General features: G+C 36.8%; 1 protein-coding gene across 5 annotated transcripts in view; it reads right to left on the bottom strand.

Annotated features, from left to right (window-relative positions):
* The window catches only part of DENND4A (DENN domain containing 4A), a 117444-nt gene that overhangs the window by 65300 nt on the left and 32983 nt on the right, over window positions 1-19161 (bottom strand). For all 5 annotated transcript variants that reach the window (XM_043470833.1, XM_043470834.1, XM_043470832.1 and 2 more), the window contains 2 exons: window positions 13811-14142; window positions 9419-9668 (listed from right to left, as the gene is read on the bottom strand). In XM_043470833.1, the coding sequence (XP_043326768.1) occupies window positions 9419-9668; window positions 13811-14121 (561 nt within the window). In that variant the 5' untranslated portion in view covers window positions 14122-14142. The remainder of the gene's footprint in view (window positions 1-9418; window positions 9669-13810; window positions 14143-19161) is intronic.

Here is a 19161-nt window from a genome sequence, read left to right on the forward strand (position 1 = left end):
TGATTTAACTATTTGCTTGGTTAATAACTCTGCTTTTCTAAGTAAACTTGCTAAATCAAGTACTGACATTCTTGAAAGGCTGTAAAACAAGAACCATTTGTACAGAGTATTAAAAAAAAAAATACTCTCATTGAATCAAAAACTGAGGAAAAAGTCCAAAATTAGTCCAAACATTTGCTGTGTGCATCAAAGCACCTGGTCTAAATATCCTTAACTACACATTTCTGCAGTTTTGGATCACATGACATTCTTAAGTTCTCTTCCAGCTCTAAAATATTATTATTCTATTCTAAACAATCAAAGTCCAAATCGCTTAGGGCTTATGGTCCAAAGCTTAAAAACTAGTCATTCTTGAAAACTTTTCCCATAAACTTTTAATGGGAGGTAGAGAAGTAGGGGAAATATATTTTGAGACCAAAGTTGTAATCCTGGTAGAAAAATCATGTAGGAATTTGAAGAAAGACTCAATATGCATTTCCTCATGTCCATTAGATTGGTTTCATTCTTTTTTTTTTTTTCAGCTTTTTGTTTTTTAGGTTTATTTTCTCCTGGTTTCAAAAACTAGAAGATGCTTTCATTCAAGCTACCTAATCTGCCCAAACCAAGAATAATCTATAATGTAACTATACTCCTGAGCATTATCCACACATCAATAATTTATTCCTAACCATTTCCTGATTATACACACATTCAACAGATATGAAAAGAAGTTTCCTGCATTGCCTGTCTATTTTAGCATTTCTGAAAGACTTAGAAGTCATTCTATGTCTACTCTGAAGATCTAAATTTACTTTTACTACCTTATAGACAATAGAAACAGAGATTGTTTAATATAGATATAAACCACAACCCATTGCTTAAAAAAGACACCGACCACTAAGATCAGGACAGTTTCTCTACATTCAGGACTGATAACTAGAGTTAAGAGTAAGGAAATAAACATTTAAGAGGTTTTTTATTCCTATAATGTTTCTTAAGGGAACTAAGAGGAGCTTAAACACTGGGCAAAAATAAAAGTTCTTCCTTACTGTATGTTAATTACATCTCAATAAAACTGAACAAAAAGAAAAAAGCTCTTTCTCAGTTATTAAATACACACAGAAGGGACTGGATAAGCAGAGTTAACTAAGGAGTAATTAATAATAGCTAACTTTTGTATAGCACTTACTATGTGCCAGGCACTATCCTAAAGTTCTTTACAAATAGTTAACATTTAATCTTCACAAAAAACCTGTGATAAAATACTACTTTATCTTTGTTTCATGAATGAGGAAACTGAAGCACAAAGAGTCAAAGAACCTGTCCAAGACATGTATCTGGAATGCAAATACAGCAGGTTAGCTGGAGTCCATTCTGTTCACATTACGTTACACTCACTCTCTCTTCTCTTTTATGCTGGCTCTTTACTCTTCCAGCAGAGAATTAATACTCTGACAACACTGGGACCAACACATCAGGGTAAGGAAAAACAGAAACTTATGTCTCTGGTTTTGGTTTCAATGTAACAAGTCTACCTTGAACACTTTGATTAATAAGACCTAGTAATGGTTCCAAAAAATTTACTTTCAATCTAAAACGAGCAAATCTATAAAATAAAGGGAAAAATCACCAACGGGAAAATGGCAAGTATCTTTGAACCTGAACAACCTTGCTAAAATACTAAACCAAATTTGAAATGAGGTTAAGCTGGACATTATATTACAAAAAAGTTCAAAAACCCTTTTTGCCATCACTATCAGTACCACATAAAGCTTTTAAAACTCATCTGCTACCATGATCTTCTTCCTCCACCATAATCTCTCCATTGTCACACATCATCAACAAATCAACATGCAAGGATGGGACAGAAAGTAGATAGAGGAGGTTTCAAAAGTAACATCTCAGGCAAAGACCAGAAGCAAAAAACGGCTTGGAATTTGCAAACTCCCCCGGTGGAGTTGCGGGGCGACACCAGTATCACTGGAGATCACATGTGCTTCCTGTTCAAGTATTCCTTCAGTTACATGAGCTCCAAGATCAAGCCCTGAGCCTTTGGAGTGGGAGTACTGACTCTAAGACCCTAGACTATCAGAAAACTAACCCTAGGGGGTATCAAACAGTGAGAACTCACAAAAAGGAAACCACTATAATACAAGACCTGGCATCACCCAACCACCAATAGCACCCTGTGAAGGACCCCTCATCTAAACAACAAATAAAACAAAAATACAAACCCAGTCATCAGCAGATAGGATTACCACCTCACTCAGCCTTGCCCATCAGAGGAAAGAAAAACAAAGAAACAAAAACTCAACACAAATCTTACCCTATATGAAGCTTACACAAACCACTGGACCAACCCTAGAGGGCAGAAACCAAAAGGAAGAAAGAATTCAACCTTGAAGCCTGGGAAAAGGAGACCTCAAATACAATAAGTTTAAAAAAAATAATAATGAAAAGGCAGAGAAATACTACACAAATGAAGGAACAAACTAGAAACCCAGAAGTCCAAATGAATGAAGAGGAAACAGGCAAACTGCCTGAAAGAGAACTCAGATAATGACAGTAAAGATGATCAGAAACCTGGAAAGCAAAACGGAGAAAATGCAAGAATCAATCAACAAAGACCTAGAAGAATTAGACAATAAACATACTGAGACAAACAACACAATTACTGAGATTAAAAATAATCTAGAAGGAATCAATAGCAGAATATCTGAAGCAGAAGAATGAATCAGTGAGCTAGAAGATAAAATGGTAGAAATTACTTCTGAAGAGCAGAATAAAGTAAAAAGAATGAAAAGAACTGATGATAGTCTCAGAGACCTCTGGGACAATATCAAACGCACAAACATTCAAATAATAGGAATCCCAGAAGAAGAGAAAAAGAAAGGGTATGAGAAAAATTTTTAAGAGATTATAGTTGAAAATTTCCCCAACATGGAAAAGGAAATAGCCAATCAAGTCCAAGAGGCACAAAGAATCTCACACAGGATAAACCCAAGGACAAACACGCTAAGACACAAACTAATCAAACTAACAAAGACTAAACACAAAGAAAGAATATTAAAAGCAGCAAGGGAGAAGAAACAAGTAACAAACAAGGGAAACCTCATACACTTCAGCAGACTGCAGGCCAGAAGGGAATGGCAGGATATATTTAAAGTTCTAAAAGGGAAAAATCTACAATCAAGATTACTATACCCAGCAAGGATCTCATTCAAAATTGATGGATAAATCAATAGCTTTTCAGAGAAGCAAAAGTTAAGAGAATTCAGTACCACCAAACCAGCTTTACAACAAATGTTAAACGGACTTATATAGTCAAGAAATACAAGAGAAGAAAAAGATCTACAAAATCAACCCCAAATAATTAAGAAAATGGCAACAGGAACATACATATGGATAATTACTTTAAATGTAAATGGATTAAATGCTCCAACCAAAAGACACAGACTGGCTGAATGGATACAAAAACAAGACCCATATATACGTTGTCTACAAGAAACCCACTTCAGACCTCAAGACACATATAGACTGAAAGTGAGAGGATGGAAAAATATATTCCATGCAAATGGAAAGCAAAAGAAAGCTGGAGTAGCAATCCCTGTATCAGACAAAATAGACCTTAAAATAAAGAAGATTACAAGAGATAAGGAAGGACACTACATAATGATCAAGAGATCAATCCAAGAGGAAGACATAACAATTGTAAATATCTATGCACCCAACATAGGAGCACCTCAATACATAAGACAAACACTAACAAACATAAAAGGAGAAGTTGACAGTAACACAATAATAGTAGGAGACTTTAACACCCCACTCACACCAATGGACAGATCATCAAAACAGAAAATTAATAAGGAAACACAAGTCTTAAGTGATACATTAGATGAGATGGATCTCATTGATATCTTCAGGACATTCCATCCAAAGGCAGAAGAATACACCTTCTTCTCAAGTGCACATGGAACATTCTTCAGGATAGATCACATCTTGGGTCACAAATTAAACCTCAGTAAATTTAAGGAAATTGAAATCATATCAAGCAACTTCTCCGACCACGCTGCTATGAGACTACATATCAATTACAAGAAAAAAACTGTAAGAAACACAAACACATGGAGATTAAACAACACGTTTCTAAATAACCAAGAGGTTACTGAAGAAATCAAAAGGGAAATAAAAAAAATTTCTAGAAACAAATAACAATGAAAACATGACAACTCAAAACCTATGGGATGCAGAAAAAGCAGTCCTAAGAGGGAAATTTATAGCAATACAGTCCTACCTCAAGAAACAAGAAAAACCTTGAATAGACAGCCTAACCTTACACCTAAAACAACTGGAAAAAGAAGAACAAAAAAATCCCAAAATTAGAAGGAAGGAAATCATAAAGATCTGAGCAGAAATAAACGAAAAAGAAATGAAATAAATAACAGTAAAGATTAATAAAACTAAAAGCTGGTTCTTTGAGAAGATAGATAAAATTGACAAACCTTTAGCCAGACTCAAGAAAAAAAGAGAAGAATCAAATCAACAAAATTAGAAATGAAACAGAAGAGGTTACAACAGACAATGCAGAAATACAAAGGATTATAAGAGACTATTATGAACAATTATATGGCAATAAAAGGGATAACCTGGAAGAAATGGACAGATATTTAGAAAAGTTCAATCTTCCAAGACTGAACCAGGAAGAAATCAAAATTATGAACAACCCAATTACAAGCACTGAAATGGAAGCTGTGAACAAAAATCTCCCAAAAAACAAAAGCCCAGGACCAGATGGCTTCACAGGAGAATACTACCAAACATTTAGAGAAAAGCTAATGCTTATCCTTCTAAAACTCTTTCAAAACTTGCAGAGGAAGGAGCATTTCCAAACTCATTCTACGTGGCCACTATCACCCTGATACCAAAACCAGACAAAGACAACACAAAAAAAGAAAACTACAGGCCAATATCACTGATGAACATAGATGCAAAAATCCTCAACAAAATTTTAGCAAACAGAATTCAGCAACACATCAAAGAGCTCATATACCATGATTAAGTTGGGTTTATTCCAGGAATGCAGGGTTCTTCAATATTTGCAAATGAATCAATGTGATACACCATATTAACAAACTGAAAGATAAAAACCATATGATAACCTCAATAGATGCACAAAAAGCCTTTGACAAAATTCAGCACCCATTTATGATTAAAACTGTTTAAAAAAATGGGCATATAAGGAACCTACCTCAACATAGTAAAGGCCATATATGATAAGCCTACAGCAAACATTATTCTCAATGGTGAGAAACTGAAAGCATTCCCTCTAAGATCAGAAACAAGACAAGGGTGTCCACTTTCACCCGCTATTATTCAACATAGTTCTGGAAGTCCTAGCTACAGTAATCAGAGAAGAAAAAGAAATAAAGGGAATCCAGATCAAAAAAGAAGTAGTAAGGCTCTCACTGTTTGCAGATGACACGTACATAGAAAACCCTAAAGATAGTATCAGAAAATTACTAGAGCTAGTCAGTGAATTTAGCAAAATTGCAGGATACAAAATCAATACACAGAAATCACTTGCATTTCTATACACTAACAATGAAAAATCAGAAAGAGAAAGTAAGGAATCAGTCCCATTCACAATTGCAAAAAGAATTAAATATCTAGGAATAAACTTACCTAAGGAGACAAAAGAACTGTACACAGAAAACTATAAGACACTGATGAAAGAAATCAAAGATGACATAAACAGATGGAGAGATATTCCATGTTCTTGGGTAGGAAGAATCAATGTTGTGAAAATGACTACACTACCAAAAGCAATCTACAGATTCAATGTGATCCCTATCAAATTACCGATGGCATTTTTCACAGAACCGAAGAAAAAATTTCACAATTCATACGGAAACACAGAAGACTCCGAATAGCCAAAGCAGTCTTGAGAAAGAAGAGTGGAGCTGGAGGAATCAACCTTCCTGGCTTCAGATTATACTACAAAGCTACAGTCATCAAGACAGTATGGTACTGGCACAGAAACAGAAATATAAATCAATAGAACAAGACAGAAACCCCAGAAATAAACTCATGCACCTATGTGTACCACATTTTTTACAAAGGAGGCAAGAATATACAATGGGGCAAAGATAGCCTCTTCAATAAATGGTGCTGGGAAAACTGGACAGCTAAACATGTAAAATAATGAAATTAGAATGCTTCCTAACACCACACACAAAGATAAACTCAAAATGGATTAAAGACCTAAATGTAAGACCAGAAACTATAAAACTCTTAGAGGAAAACAGGCAGAACAGTTGATGACATAAATCAAAGCATAAATCAAACTCTATGACCCACCTCCTAGAGTAATGGAAATGAAAACAAAAGTAAACAAGTGGGCGGAGAAGGAAATGGCAACCCACTCCAGTATTCATGCCTAGAGAATCCTGTGGGCAGAGGAGCCTGGTGGGCTACTGTCCATAGGGTCGCACAGAGTCAGACACAACTGAAGTGACTTAGCAGCAGCAGCAAACAAGTGGGACCTGAAAGCTTTGGCACAGCAGAGGAAACTATAAGCAAGTGAAAAGACAACCCTTGGAATGGGAGAAAATAATAGGAAATGAAACAACTGACAAAAGATTAATTTCCAAAATATACAAGCAGCTCATACAACTCAATACCAGGAAAACAAACACCTCAATCAAAAGGTGGAAAAAAGACCTAAACAGACATTCTGCAAAGAAGACATACAGATGACTAACAAACACATGAAAAGATGCTCAACATCACTTATTATTAGAGAAATGCAAATCAAAACCACAATGAGATATCACCTCACACAGTCAGAATGGTCTGACCATCAAAAAGTCTACAAACAATAAATACTGGAGAGGGTGTGTAGAAAAGGGAACGCTCTTGCACTATTGGTGACAGTGTAAATTGATACAGCCACTACGGAAGATGGTATGGAGATTCCTTTAAAAACTAGGAAAAAAACCACCATGTGACCCAGCAATCCCACTCCTAGGCATATACCCTGAAGAAACCAGGGTTGAAAAAGACACATGTATCCCATTGTTCATTGCAGCACTATTTACAATAGCTAGAACATGGAAGCAACCTAGATGCGCATCGACAGGTGAATGGATAAAGAATTTGTGGTACATATATACACAATGGAATATTACTCAGCCATAAAAGGAATGCATTTGAGTCAGTTCTGATGAGGTGGATGAACCCAGAACCTATTATACAGAGTGAAGTGAGTCAGAAAGAAAAAGATAAATATCGTATTCTAACACACATATATGGAACATAGAGAAATGGTTCTGAAGAATTTATTTACTGGGCAGCAGTGGAGAAACAGACATAGAGAATAGACTTACAGACACGGGGAGAGGGGAGGAGAGGGTGAGATGTATGGAAAAAGTAACTTGGAAACTTCATAACCATATGTAAAACAGATAGGCAACAAGAATTTGCTGTATGGCTCAGGAAACTCAAACAGGGACTCTGTATCAACCTAGAGGAGGGGATGGGGAGGGAGATGGGAGGGAGGTTCAAAAGGGAGGGATATATGTATACCTATGGATGATTATTTTTTGAGAAATAAAAAAGAGAAAAAAATGCAAGGATGGCATGAAAGAATAGGGCATTTTGTATATGAATGGCTGTTGACAAGAAATGGTCATCTAAGTAGGGATCACATAGCTCCCAATAACTCAGGATACAATTGAGATATTAGAGATCATACATAATGGCCTTAGACTACTGGAAGAACTTTGGCTTTTACTACTAATAAGAGTGAGGTGGGAAACCACAAGGGTTGTAAGCCCAGGAGAGATATGATCTAGATTATGTTTTAAAAGGATCCCTCTTGCTATGATGTGAAGAACAGGCTGTAGGAAGCTGAGGAAGCAGTGATCAGTTAAACCAGGGGTCTGGCAAACTATGGGCTGTATTCCACCCAAGGCCTGTTTTTGTACAACTGAGCTAAGACTGATTTTTACGTTTTTAAAAGATTGTTTTTAAAACAAAAGGTGAATCTGCAACAAAGACTGTATATGACCTGCAAGCCCTTTCTGCAAAAGTCTGTCTAACTCCTGAATTGCAATAATCCTGTTAAGAGATGATCATGGCTTGGATCAGGGTTGTAGCAATGGAGAAGTTGAGAAGTACTCAAATTTAAAATATGTTTTGAAATTAAAGTCAACAGAATTTACAGAAGAACTGAATGAGAGGTAGAAGATAAAGGTTAAGGATTACTCAGAGGATTTTTAGTCTGAGTAACTAGAAGAGTGGAATTTCCTTTTACTAGAGGAATAAGACTATGGGGATAAGTAGATTTGGAGAGGGACACTAGGAGTTCAGGTTTGGACATGTTATATTTGAGATGACCTATTTGATAAGATATCCAAGAAAAGACAATGAATTAGAAAAATCCAGTGGGGACACAGAAATTTAGAATTAAATGATTAGATCATCAAGGAAGTGAGTTTAGATTATAAACATAAATGGTCTGAGGACTGAACCCGGGGACACTGCTGCATAGAAATTAGGGAATTTGGAAGGAATCAGCAAAGGCTTTCCTGGTGGCTCAGATGGTAAAGAATCCACCTGCAACGTGCAAGACCCAAGTTAGATCCCTTGGTCGGGAAGATCCCCTGGAGAAAGGAATGGCAACCCACTCCAGTATTCTTGCCTGGAGAATTCCAGGGACAGAGGAGCCTGGTGGGCTACATTTCACAAGGTCACAAAGAGTTGGACACGATTGCATTTTCTCTTCTTGCCATTGTTTCAAGAAGGAAGAAGTGATCATCTATGCCTAAATGTACTGAAAAATTAAGATGAAGCACTGAATCACTGGATTCAACAAGAGAAATCTTGGTGGAATGATGGAGACAAAAGCCTTACTGGAAAGAGTCAGAGTGAGGAAGGAGATGGAATATAGTCAACTCTTCTAAGACCTTTTATTATAAAGATAGTCAAATGGGGGGAATACATGGAGTGGGATATAAAGATCAAGAAACTTTGTAAAGATGGGAGGTATTGCAACATGCTTTTACAGGCTGAAGGAAATAATCCATTAGAGTGAAAAACTGATGAGTCACAAAAAAGTAGGGAGGATTGTTGAAGCCATGTCCTCATTTCAAATAGGTGAGTTCTAGTGCACAAGTGGAGGGGTTACCCTCAGCTAGCGTGTTACTTTTGCAGTAAGGGGGAAAAATTTTTTTTAATTAAAAAAAAAGAAAGAAAGCTTTTTGCACAGTTCTTTTTGAAAGTACAGCTAAACCACTTTCCTAAAAATAAAATATATGACATCTTTAAGAAATCTATTTTTTTAATTCAGTAATTGTGCTATGCTGTTTTCCAAAGATTTATTTTAAATTATGCTCTTTTCATGGATGGCTAATTTTATCCATGCAGAAGAGTCACTTACCATACTGTTATTGAGATTCTTGTCAACTTTGCAGAATGTGTGTGGTGGACTTTCTCCTTTACTGGGTATAATAATACATATGTCTGTAACAGCCAACGTATTCTGAGTCATGTTTTCAGAGGCTCTTCGGTAAGTGATATAAATTCTTTGTGATGAGGTACTGCCGCTAATATTTGCAGGGCGTCCATAGGGAGTACTCTGGATAATTTCACACCCTTGTTTCAATCTTTCTTTCCAGTCATATAAAACCCTAAAAAATAAATTAGTACACAATTACAAAACACCCTCAAATATGAAAGGCAATATTGTCAGGAATCAAACTCATCCTTAACTGTAGCAAATACTCGAACTGTACTACAAGTCTGAATTGTATAGCCCCATATAAAGTTAAAGAACAACTGTTCTCCCTACTAAAAATTAATAATGTAAGGAAAACACAGATTAACCTCTGTGTTTATTAACATAAACCACAGAATGGCATTTTGCAGAATGTGCCAAGGTATTTTAATAGATAGATGGACAGATAACATAGATAGGTATATGTATGTATGTCTCTAAAACCAAGCATCTTTAGAAAAAGCAACCTTGTATTTTGACCAAAGTTTAAAAAGTTTTTTAAGGCTTTCAAAAGAGAAAATGACCTCAAATCTATCTTTCATCAAAGTATAAGTGAAAGTTCCCCCATTCTCCTTTGTGGTAAAGTCATAAGTTTTTAATAATAGACAGGCCAGGCATCCAATTCCTTAAATTTTCTAAATATTATTACCTAAAGTACTTGGGAACACAAAGAAAACATCACACTTGAATAATATTAGTTTACTCCCTCATAGAATTCACTAATTTGGACTTTAACACTATCTCTGACCTTAGCCAAAAAAATAAAAAAAATTAAATTAAATGTAAAGTGAAGTGAAAGTCGCTCAGTTGTGTCCAACTCTGTGTGACCTCATGGACTATACAGTCCATGGAATTCTCCAGGCCAGAGTACTGGAGTGGGTGGCCTTTCCCATCTCCAGGGGATCTTCCCAACCCAGGGATCAAACCCAGCTCTCCTCTATTGCAGGTGGATTCTTTACCAGCTGAGCCACAAGGGAAGCCCAAGAATACTGGAGTGGGTAGCCTATCCCTTCTCCAGTGGATCGTCCTGACCCAGGAATCGAACAAGGGTCTCCTGCGTTGCAGGCAGATTCTTTACCAACTGAGCTATCAGAGTAAATATGTTTCTGCATTTGCTGTAAAAAATTATTATATAAGGCAATGTCTCCAACATTAATCAGTATTACCTTTTATAAAATCCCATTATACAAATAAAGTGAAGTGAAAGTCGCTCAGTTGTGTCCGACTCTTTGCAACCCCATAGACTGTATGGTCCACGGAATTCTCCAGGCAAGAATACTGGAGTGGGTAGCCTTTCCCTTCTCCAGGGGATCTTCCTGACCCAGGAATCGAACCAGGGTCTACTGTATTGCAGGCAGATTCTTTACCAACTGAGCTATGAGGGGAAAAATAATTTGACCAATTTTTGAAATGTAGTGCCAAAATTGGTCAAATTTTTTCTAATACAATTTTTAATTTCCCTTTTGTCTCAGCTGTCAGCAAACTTAATATTTTTCTTTCTTTTGACATTCTGTTTTGAAAATTTAGAACAAAATTTGATGCTTAATTATAGCAGCTATGTATATCCCAATGTTAGCCTAACTGCTAACTCCTTGATTTGATCTTGCTTTTTCTTTTTTTAAAAGAAAGTTTTATTGGAGGATAATTGCTTTACAATACTGTGCTTTTCTTTTTTTTTCCTTAATCCTAAAAAATGGCATTGTCAACCTATTACATATGGAATGGATACAAAACAAAGAACTACTGTATAGTTCTATATACAATATTCTGATATTCTAATACAAGGATCTCTATACAATATTCTGAGACCAAATGGAAAAGAATATAAATGCATATATATATGAAAAACTAATCACTTTGTTGTACAGCAGAAATTAACATTATAAATCAACTATACTCACAATTTAAAAAAAATAAATAAAAAAAATCTTAAAGGTATTTGTAACAGAGAAGTTAGACATATCTGGATTTGAATTCCTACATCCTGGTACCAGCTGTATATCTCAGGTTGTTACTTAACTGCTCTGAGCCTTATAATACTCAGCTATAAAATTTAAAAATTTAATTCATAGGATCTTGGCAGAATTGCCAGGTAGGGTACCAACTGCCAATTGGTAGGGTCTCCAAAATAATGCCTGGCACACAAATGCTCAACTGAAATCAAGAGGAAAAAATACAACACAGAGAGCAATTTTTAAAAAAACACCATTTATCACCTCAAACTCTTAAAAGATACAGGAATATAAGTAGCATTTGACATATAAGCTACCTATTTTCTTTAATCAGGCATTGTGCTGTTGTATATATTGCTTGTTTTGCTGTTTTATATTGTTGGCTAACTTTTCCTATTTATTTAAACTGCAAGCTTTTTAAAGGCAACAATGATGTCATATCTTCCACAATGACAAACATATGAGGATAGCCATAATAGTGGTTAATTTATTCATTCCAGTTCTTGTCCTTCCCTGTTGGAAAATCCTTTCTATGCCTGAAAAATTTCTCATGTTTAATTTAGGCAACTCTAACACCCAAATCTACAACATTTCCTTCATTTTATCTGCAAGTCAGAATTCAGACAGTGATTAGTGAGCATAGGAGCTACTTAACCTATCTTTTGAAAGTACAATTGGCTTATTTTCCCAAGCCATTTACTAATTATGTAAGCGTCATATGAAGCAATATGGTAGCTGTTCTGAAACCTACTTAAAATTACAGCAATTGATTCATGAATTAGCACAATAAAGATTGAGTTTAATATAGTTTGTTGATATCAAACATTAGATAATAGAATTTTAAAAGGAGAAGAAAGTGTCAGGAGCTCTTCCAGTTCATCCAATCTCCACTCAGGCATGAGTAAACTTGACTATTCACTTTCAGTCTTAATATATTAGGAGATGGAACTTTTATAGCCCTTTGCTTATATTAGTAGGGACACTGCTATTTTCCTTATTTTTAACCAAAATATTGCAAGTTAAGCCCATCCTCTTTGACAACAGAGTCACGGAAACAAGAAGGCTTAAAACTGTCAGTTACTCAAAAGGTTAAACATAGAATTATTGTATGACCCAGCAATTCCACTTCTAAGTAAACATACAAGAGATATGAAAACATACATCCATACAGAAACTTGTACATTAATACTCCCCAAAGCATCATTTATAACAGCCAAAAAGTGGAAACCACTCACATATGAATGCATAATAAATTGTGGTAGACCCATAAGATGGAATATTATTCAGCCATGTAAAAGAATAAAGCACAGACACATATTACAACATGGATAAACCTTGAAAACTTTATGATAAGAGAAAGAATCAGCCACAAAAGATAATCATATACAGGATGATTCTATTGACATAAAATGTCCACAATAGGCAAATCCACAGACACAGAAAGTTGACTAGTGGATTGTCTATAGGGAGAATTAGACAAACTATAATGAATATAGGTGTTGTTTATTTGTGGGGACATGATAAAAATGTTCTAAAATTTATTGTGGTGATTCAGCTCTATAAATAGACTAAAATTTACTGAATTGTACCATTTAAAGGAGTGAATTGGATGGTGTAAATTGTAAATCAGTAAAGCTATTATTTAAAAAGAAAACTACAATTTCAATACAACAGCCTAAATGAAACACTAATTTATCCAAGACCCTTGTTTCATGCACTCCCAACTATAAGGATCATTACAACTGATCCTTAAGAGCCATCTTTTTCTCATATTTTAAAAATAACAAAGTATATGGTCAGAATAATACATGGATTTCTGATATTTTTCTGTAAATGTTTTTCAAATTATCTCCCCTATTTTTAATAGAACGAACTCAGACAAAAGTGCTAGAACAAAGAGACACTGAACAATGGAGAAGGAAATGGCATACTACTCCAGTATTCTTGCCTGGGAAATCCCATGGATAGAGGAGCCTGGCAGGCCGCAGCACATGGGGTCACAAAAAGTCAGACACGACTTACCAAGTAACATTAACACTTTAATGCCCAGGATGGATTTTCTAGCTCCAAGTCACCCTTTGAGGAACTGTCTCATTTTGTACTGCTTTGTGTAAACATAAAGCCAATATTTTAAGACAACAACAACAAAAAAAGAGACACTGAAAAGATAAAAGGAGCACAGGAAAAGAAAACATGATTCTGGATATAAATGTGTCTATTTTTTTAAAGTATTTACAAACAAACGAGTTGAACGGTTAACTTCAAAATCTACAAGGCATACTACTTGAGTCAATAAAAATAATTCTTTAAAAAAAATACTTACCCCAGATCCGTAAGTGGAGGCTTATCTCTTCCTCTTCTATAGCAAAGGAAAATCTGTGGCCCCACAAGACTTCCATTATTGAGATCAGCTGACAGTCCCGTTGGGGTGATATCAATACACGTGTAATCCCGTGGCACTTCCTCCCCAAGAGATTTAATAATAACTGAAACATCTGTGATAGGCTCTTTTGGTCTGGCTACTTTATGACAGGCATCATTGAAGTGAATTTCTTCTTCAAGAGGCTTTGAAACATCAGTTAATCCTGCTACAACAAAGTAGTCAGCGACACGAGGCCCCTTATCTTCAATCATCTTCCATTACAGAAGGTACATCTAAAAGGAAAGTAAAAGACCAGTATTCTCCTATAATAAGTCAAATAAATATAAGTGGTTTGTGTATAAATAAGAATAAAAACTAAAAAAAAGTGTACTATACCTCTGATAAAACACACTAGTATTATAGTTTTCACTGTCATACATTAAAAGTGTTTTTAAAGAAACGGGACTATGTATAGCATTTGGAAAAGACCCTGATGCTGGAAATGACTGAAGGCAAAGAAGAGGGCGACAGAGGATGAGACGGTTAGGCAGCATCACTGACTCAACGGACATGAATCTGAGCACACTCGGAGACAATGGAGGAGCCTGGCGTGCTGCAGTCCATGGAGTCACAAAGGATTGGGCACGACTTAGCAAATGAACAACAACAACAATCTTATTATAAAAGGAATGCATGAATTTCCATTCTTGGCAATATGAAAGCTTAGATTACCTACGTAGACAACAAAAAAACATACAACCTTCTAAATGCATAGTGCTAGTCACTCAGTTGTGTCCAACTCTGCAACCCCATGAACTGTAGCCTGCCAGCTCCTCTGTCCATGGAATTACTCAGGCAATAATACTGGACTGGGTTGCCATTCCCTTCTCCAGGGGATCTTCCCAACCCAGGGATCACACCAGGTCTCCTGCATTGTAGGCAGATTCTTTACCACCTGAGCCACCAGGGAAGCCCTAAATGCAGAGTAGTGTGTAAAAAATGTAAGGAAGGACTTCCCTGGTGATGCAGTGGATAAGAATCTGCCCGCCAATGCAGGAGGCATGGGTTCAGTCCTGGTCTGGGAAGATTCCACGTGTCACGCAACAACTAAGCCTGTGTACCACAACTACTGAGCTTGTGTGCCACAACTACTGAAGCCCACGTACCCTAGAGCCTGTGCTCTGCAACAAGAGAAGCCGGTGCCCCTCAACGAAGAGTAGCCCCCGTTCACCGCAACCAGAGAAAGCCTGTGAGCAGCAACGAAGACTCAGTGCAACCAAAAATAAATAATTAAAAATAAAATATTTTTTTTTAATGTAAGGGAAAAACAAACAAACAAAAAACAGAACAAAAGAAGGAAAAAAAATGTCAGGGCAATTCCCAGGGTCCCCAAACAGTAAGGAAACTGAAGGCCAGAATGCAATGTATAAGCTGATATTGGGTGGGAGAATTCTGCTGATCTCCTCAGTAATCAAGGGGCCTGTGTTTTTATTCTTTTTTTTTTTAAACGTCTTGGCCATGTTGCACTGCATGTGGGATCTTCCCTGACCAGGGAATGAACCTGTGTCCCCTGCAATGCAAACTTGGAATCTTAACCACTGAACCACCAGGGAAGTCCGGGGCCTGTGTTTTTAAAAGGTATTGCAGGGACAGGACACAATGCATTGGGACCACATAAAATAGGGAATTGGAACTGAGACATTTGTATAAAGCCAAGAGCCTCAAAGGACTACATCCTCTGTTAAAGAGTGGATTTTAAAAATCCATCCACTGCTACAGGGAGATAATAAAGTTTACTTCAATCTGGGCCCTACTTTGAGGGGAGTAAAAAATCTCTTCTGAGAAGGTATAACAAAAGGCCTACTCACACTTGGATGTGAGGTTTGACCTTAAGCCACCTGCATGGCCCCAGGAAGGTCCAAACTAAGTTATTAATAATAACTGTGTTCCCAGGCTAGTGATAATCCTGGGGGAACAAAAGTAAAAAACTTCTAGAGGGTACCCTCAACACAGGCTTTCCACAGAGAAAGCCCCACTGAAGATGACCTCCTATTCTAAAATTACAAAACAAAAAAGAAAAATCCACCCTAAATGAGTTTTAACAGATACAATAAATAAAAGAACTTCAAATAATAAACGTAGGGCAGTGATTATAACACTAAGACATGCTTATAACAAATTCAAAGAAAAAATTACACAAAGTGAAATTCATCATGTATCAATATTCACAAACATTTAACAGCAAAATCTCCTTCAGTTGTCTAGTATCCCTTAAATCTTATTTGTTTCTTGAATGAAGACACCCCCTCCATCAGTACTGTCATTACTAATATAACAATTATAGGAAAACAGTTTAACCTAAAACAGAAATTTCCCAACATGTGTCTCATGTTAGAGTTAGTTTCAATAGATGCAAAGAAAGGATCTTATGGGCAAATAAATTAGATATATATACTATATGCTTCTTTTGTGTATTTATAATATATATGTAAAAATATTAAATTTGGTCAATACCAAAATCAGGTTGATTATATTCTTTGCAGCCAAAGATGGAGAAGCTCTATACAGTCAGCAAAAACAAGACTGGGAGCTGACTATGGCTCAGATCATAAACTGCTTACTGCAAAATTCAGACTTAAATTGAACAAAGTAGGGAAAACCACTAGACCATTCAGGTAAGACCTAAATCAAATCCCTTACAATTATACAGTGGAAGGAACAAAGAGATTCAAGGGATTAGATCTGATAGACAGAGTGCCTGAAGAACTATGGACGGAGGTTCCTGACACTCTACAGGAGGCAGTGATCAAGACCATCCCCAAGAAAAAGAAATGCAAAAAGGTAAAACCGTTGTTTGAGGAGGCCTTACAAATAGCTGAGAAAAGAAGAGAAGCTAAAGGCAAAGGAGAAAAGGAAAGATACACCCATCTGAATGCAGAGTTCTAAAGAATAGCAAGGAGAGATAAGAAAGCCTTCCTCAGTGATCAATGCAAAGAAGTAGAGGAAAACAACAGATGGGAAAGACTAGAGATCTCTTCAAGAAAATTAGAGATACCAAGGGAACATTTCATGCAAAGATGGACACAATACAGGATAGAAATGGTATGGACCTAACAGAAGCAGAAGATATTAAGAAAAGGTGGCAAGAATACACAGAAGAACTGTACAAAAAAGATGTTAATGACCCAGATAACCATGATGGTGTGATTACTCAACTAGAGCCAGACATCCTGGAATGTGAAGTCAAGTGGGCCTTAGGAAGCATCACTATGAACAAAGCTAGTGGAGCTGCTCACATTCCAGTAGAGCTATTTCAAATCCTAAAAGATGATGCTGTTAAAGTGCTGCACTCAATATGCCAGCAAATTTGGAAAACTCAGCAGTGGCCACGGGACTGGAAAAGGTGAGTTTTCATTCCAATCCCAAAGAAAGGCAATGCCAAAGTATGTTCAAACTACCACACAATTGCACTCGTCTCACACACTAGCAAAACAATGCTCAAAATTCTCCAAGTCTTCGACAGTACATGAACCATGAACATCCAGATGTTCAAGTTGGATTTGGAAAAGGCAGAGGAACCAGAAATCAAATTGCCAACATCCACTGGATCATGGAAAAAGCAAGAGTTCCAGAAAAACATCTACTTCTGCTTTACTGACTATGCCAAAGCCTTTGACTATGTGGATCACAACAGACTATGGAAAATTCTGAAAGAGATGGGAATACCAGACCACCTGACCTGCGTCCTAAGAAATCTGTATGCAGGTCAAGAAGCAACAGTTAGAAATGGACATGGAACAACAGACTGGTTCCAAATCAGGGCAGGAGTACATCAAGGCTGCTTTGTCACCCTGCTTATTTAACTTTTATGCAGAGTACATCATGCGAAATGCTGGGCTGGATGAAGCACAACCTGGAATCAAGATTGCCGGGAGAATTATCAATAACCTCAGATATGTAGATGACACCACTCTTATGGCAGAAAGCGAAAAACTAAAGAGCCTCTTGATGAAAGTGAAAGTGGAGAGTGAAAAACTTGGCTTAAAGCTAAACATTCAGAAAACAAAGATCATGGCATCTGGTCCCATCGCTTCATGACAAATAAATGGGGAAACAATGGAAACAGTGACAGACTTTAATTTTGGGGGCTCCATAATCACTGCAGATGGTGACTGCAGCCATGAAATTTAAAGACACTTGCTCCTTGAAAGAAAAGCTATGACCAACCTAGACAGCATATTAAAAAGCAGACATTGGAGAAGGAAATGGCAACCCACTCCAGTATTCTTGCCTGGGAAATCCCATGGACAGAGGAGCCTGGTGGGCTACAGTCCATGGGTTTGCAGAGTCAGACACGACTTAGGGATTAAACAAACCCTCTGATACTCCTTGTGAACCCACTAACACTCAAGCAGCAGCAACAACTACAAGACAGGGATGTGAATGAGGAAATAAATCCTTGATTATGTTAAAAAAAAAAAAAAAAAGCAGACATTACTTTGCTGCCAAAGGCCCATCTAGTCAAAGCTATCTTTTTTCCAGTAGTCATGTATGGATGTGAGAGCTGGACTATACAGAATGCTGAGCACCGAAGAATTGATGCTTTTGAACTGTGGTGCTGGAGAGACTCTTGAGAGTCCCTTGGACTCCTAGGAGATCTAACCAGTCCATCCTAAAGGAGATCAGTCCTGAATATTCACTGGAAGGACTGATGCTGAAGCTGAAACTCCAGTACTTTGGGCACCTGCTGCAAAGAACTGACTCATCTGAAAAGACCCTGATGCTGGGAAAGATTGAAGGCAGGAGAAGGGGACAAACAAGGATGAGATGGTTGGATGGCATCACCGACACGATGGACGTGAGTTTGAGCACGCACCAGGAATTGGTGATAGACAGGGAGGCTTGGCATGCTGCAGTCCATGGGGTTGCAAAGAGTCAGACACGACTGAGTGACTGAACTGAACTGAAAAATATTAAGTCCTCACAAATTCTCTGATAAACATACCTGATTGATTTTGCTTTTATCCATGATTTCCCAAGTCTATTTGAAAAATGAACCCTATTTTCCAACTTAAAAAGCTAGGAGAAACCCTCAGAACATGCTTTAGAAAATGCTATTTAAAGTAAATAACCTTTTTTGTATACTATAAAATAACTAAGGGCAATAAATTCTCATATATTTGTATATAAGTTATCATCATTTTCATCATAATCCCAAAACTCATTTAAATTTTTATATGGTTAATGTCATGGTTTTCAGAACTCATGTCATATATTTTGGAATTTATATCCATTGCTCAAATGTCCTCTGT

This window comes from Cervus canadensis, chromosome 6 (assembly GCF_019320065.1).
Source record: "Cervus canadensis isolate Bull #8, Minnesota chromosome 6, ASM1932006v1, whole genome shotgun sequence".
NCBI classification, from domain to species: Eukaryota; Metazoa; Chordata; class Mammalia; order Artiodactyla; family Cervidae; genus Cervus; species Cervus canadensis.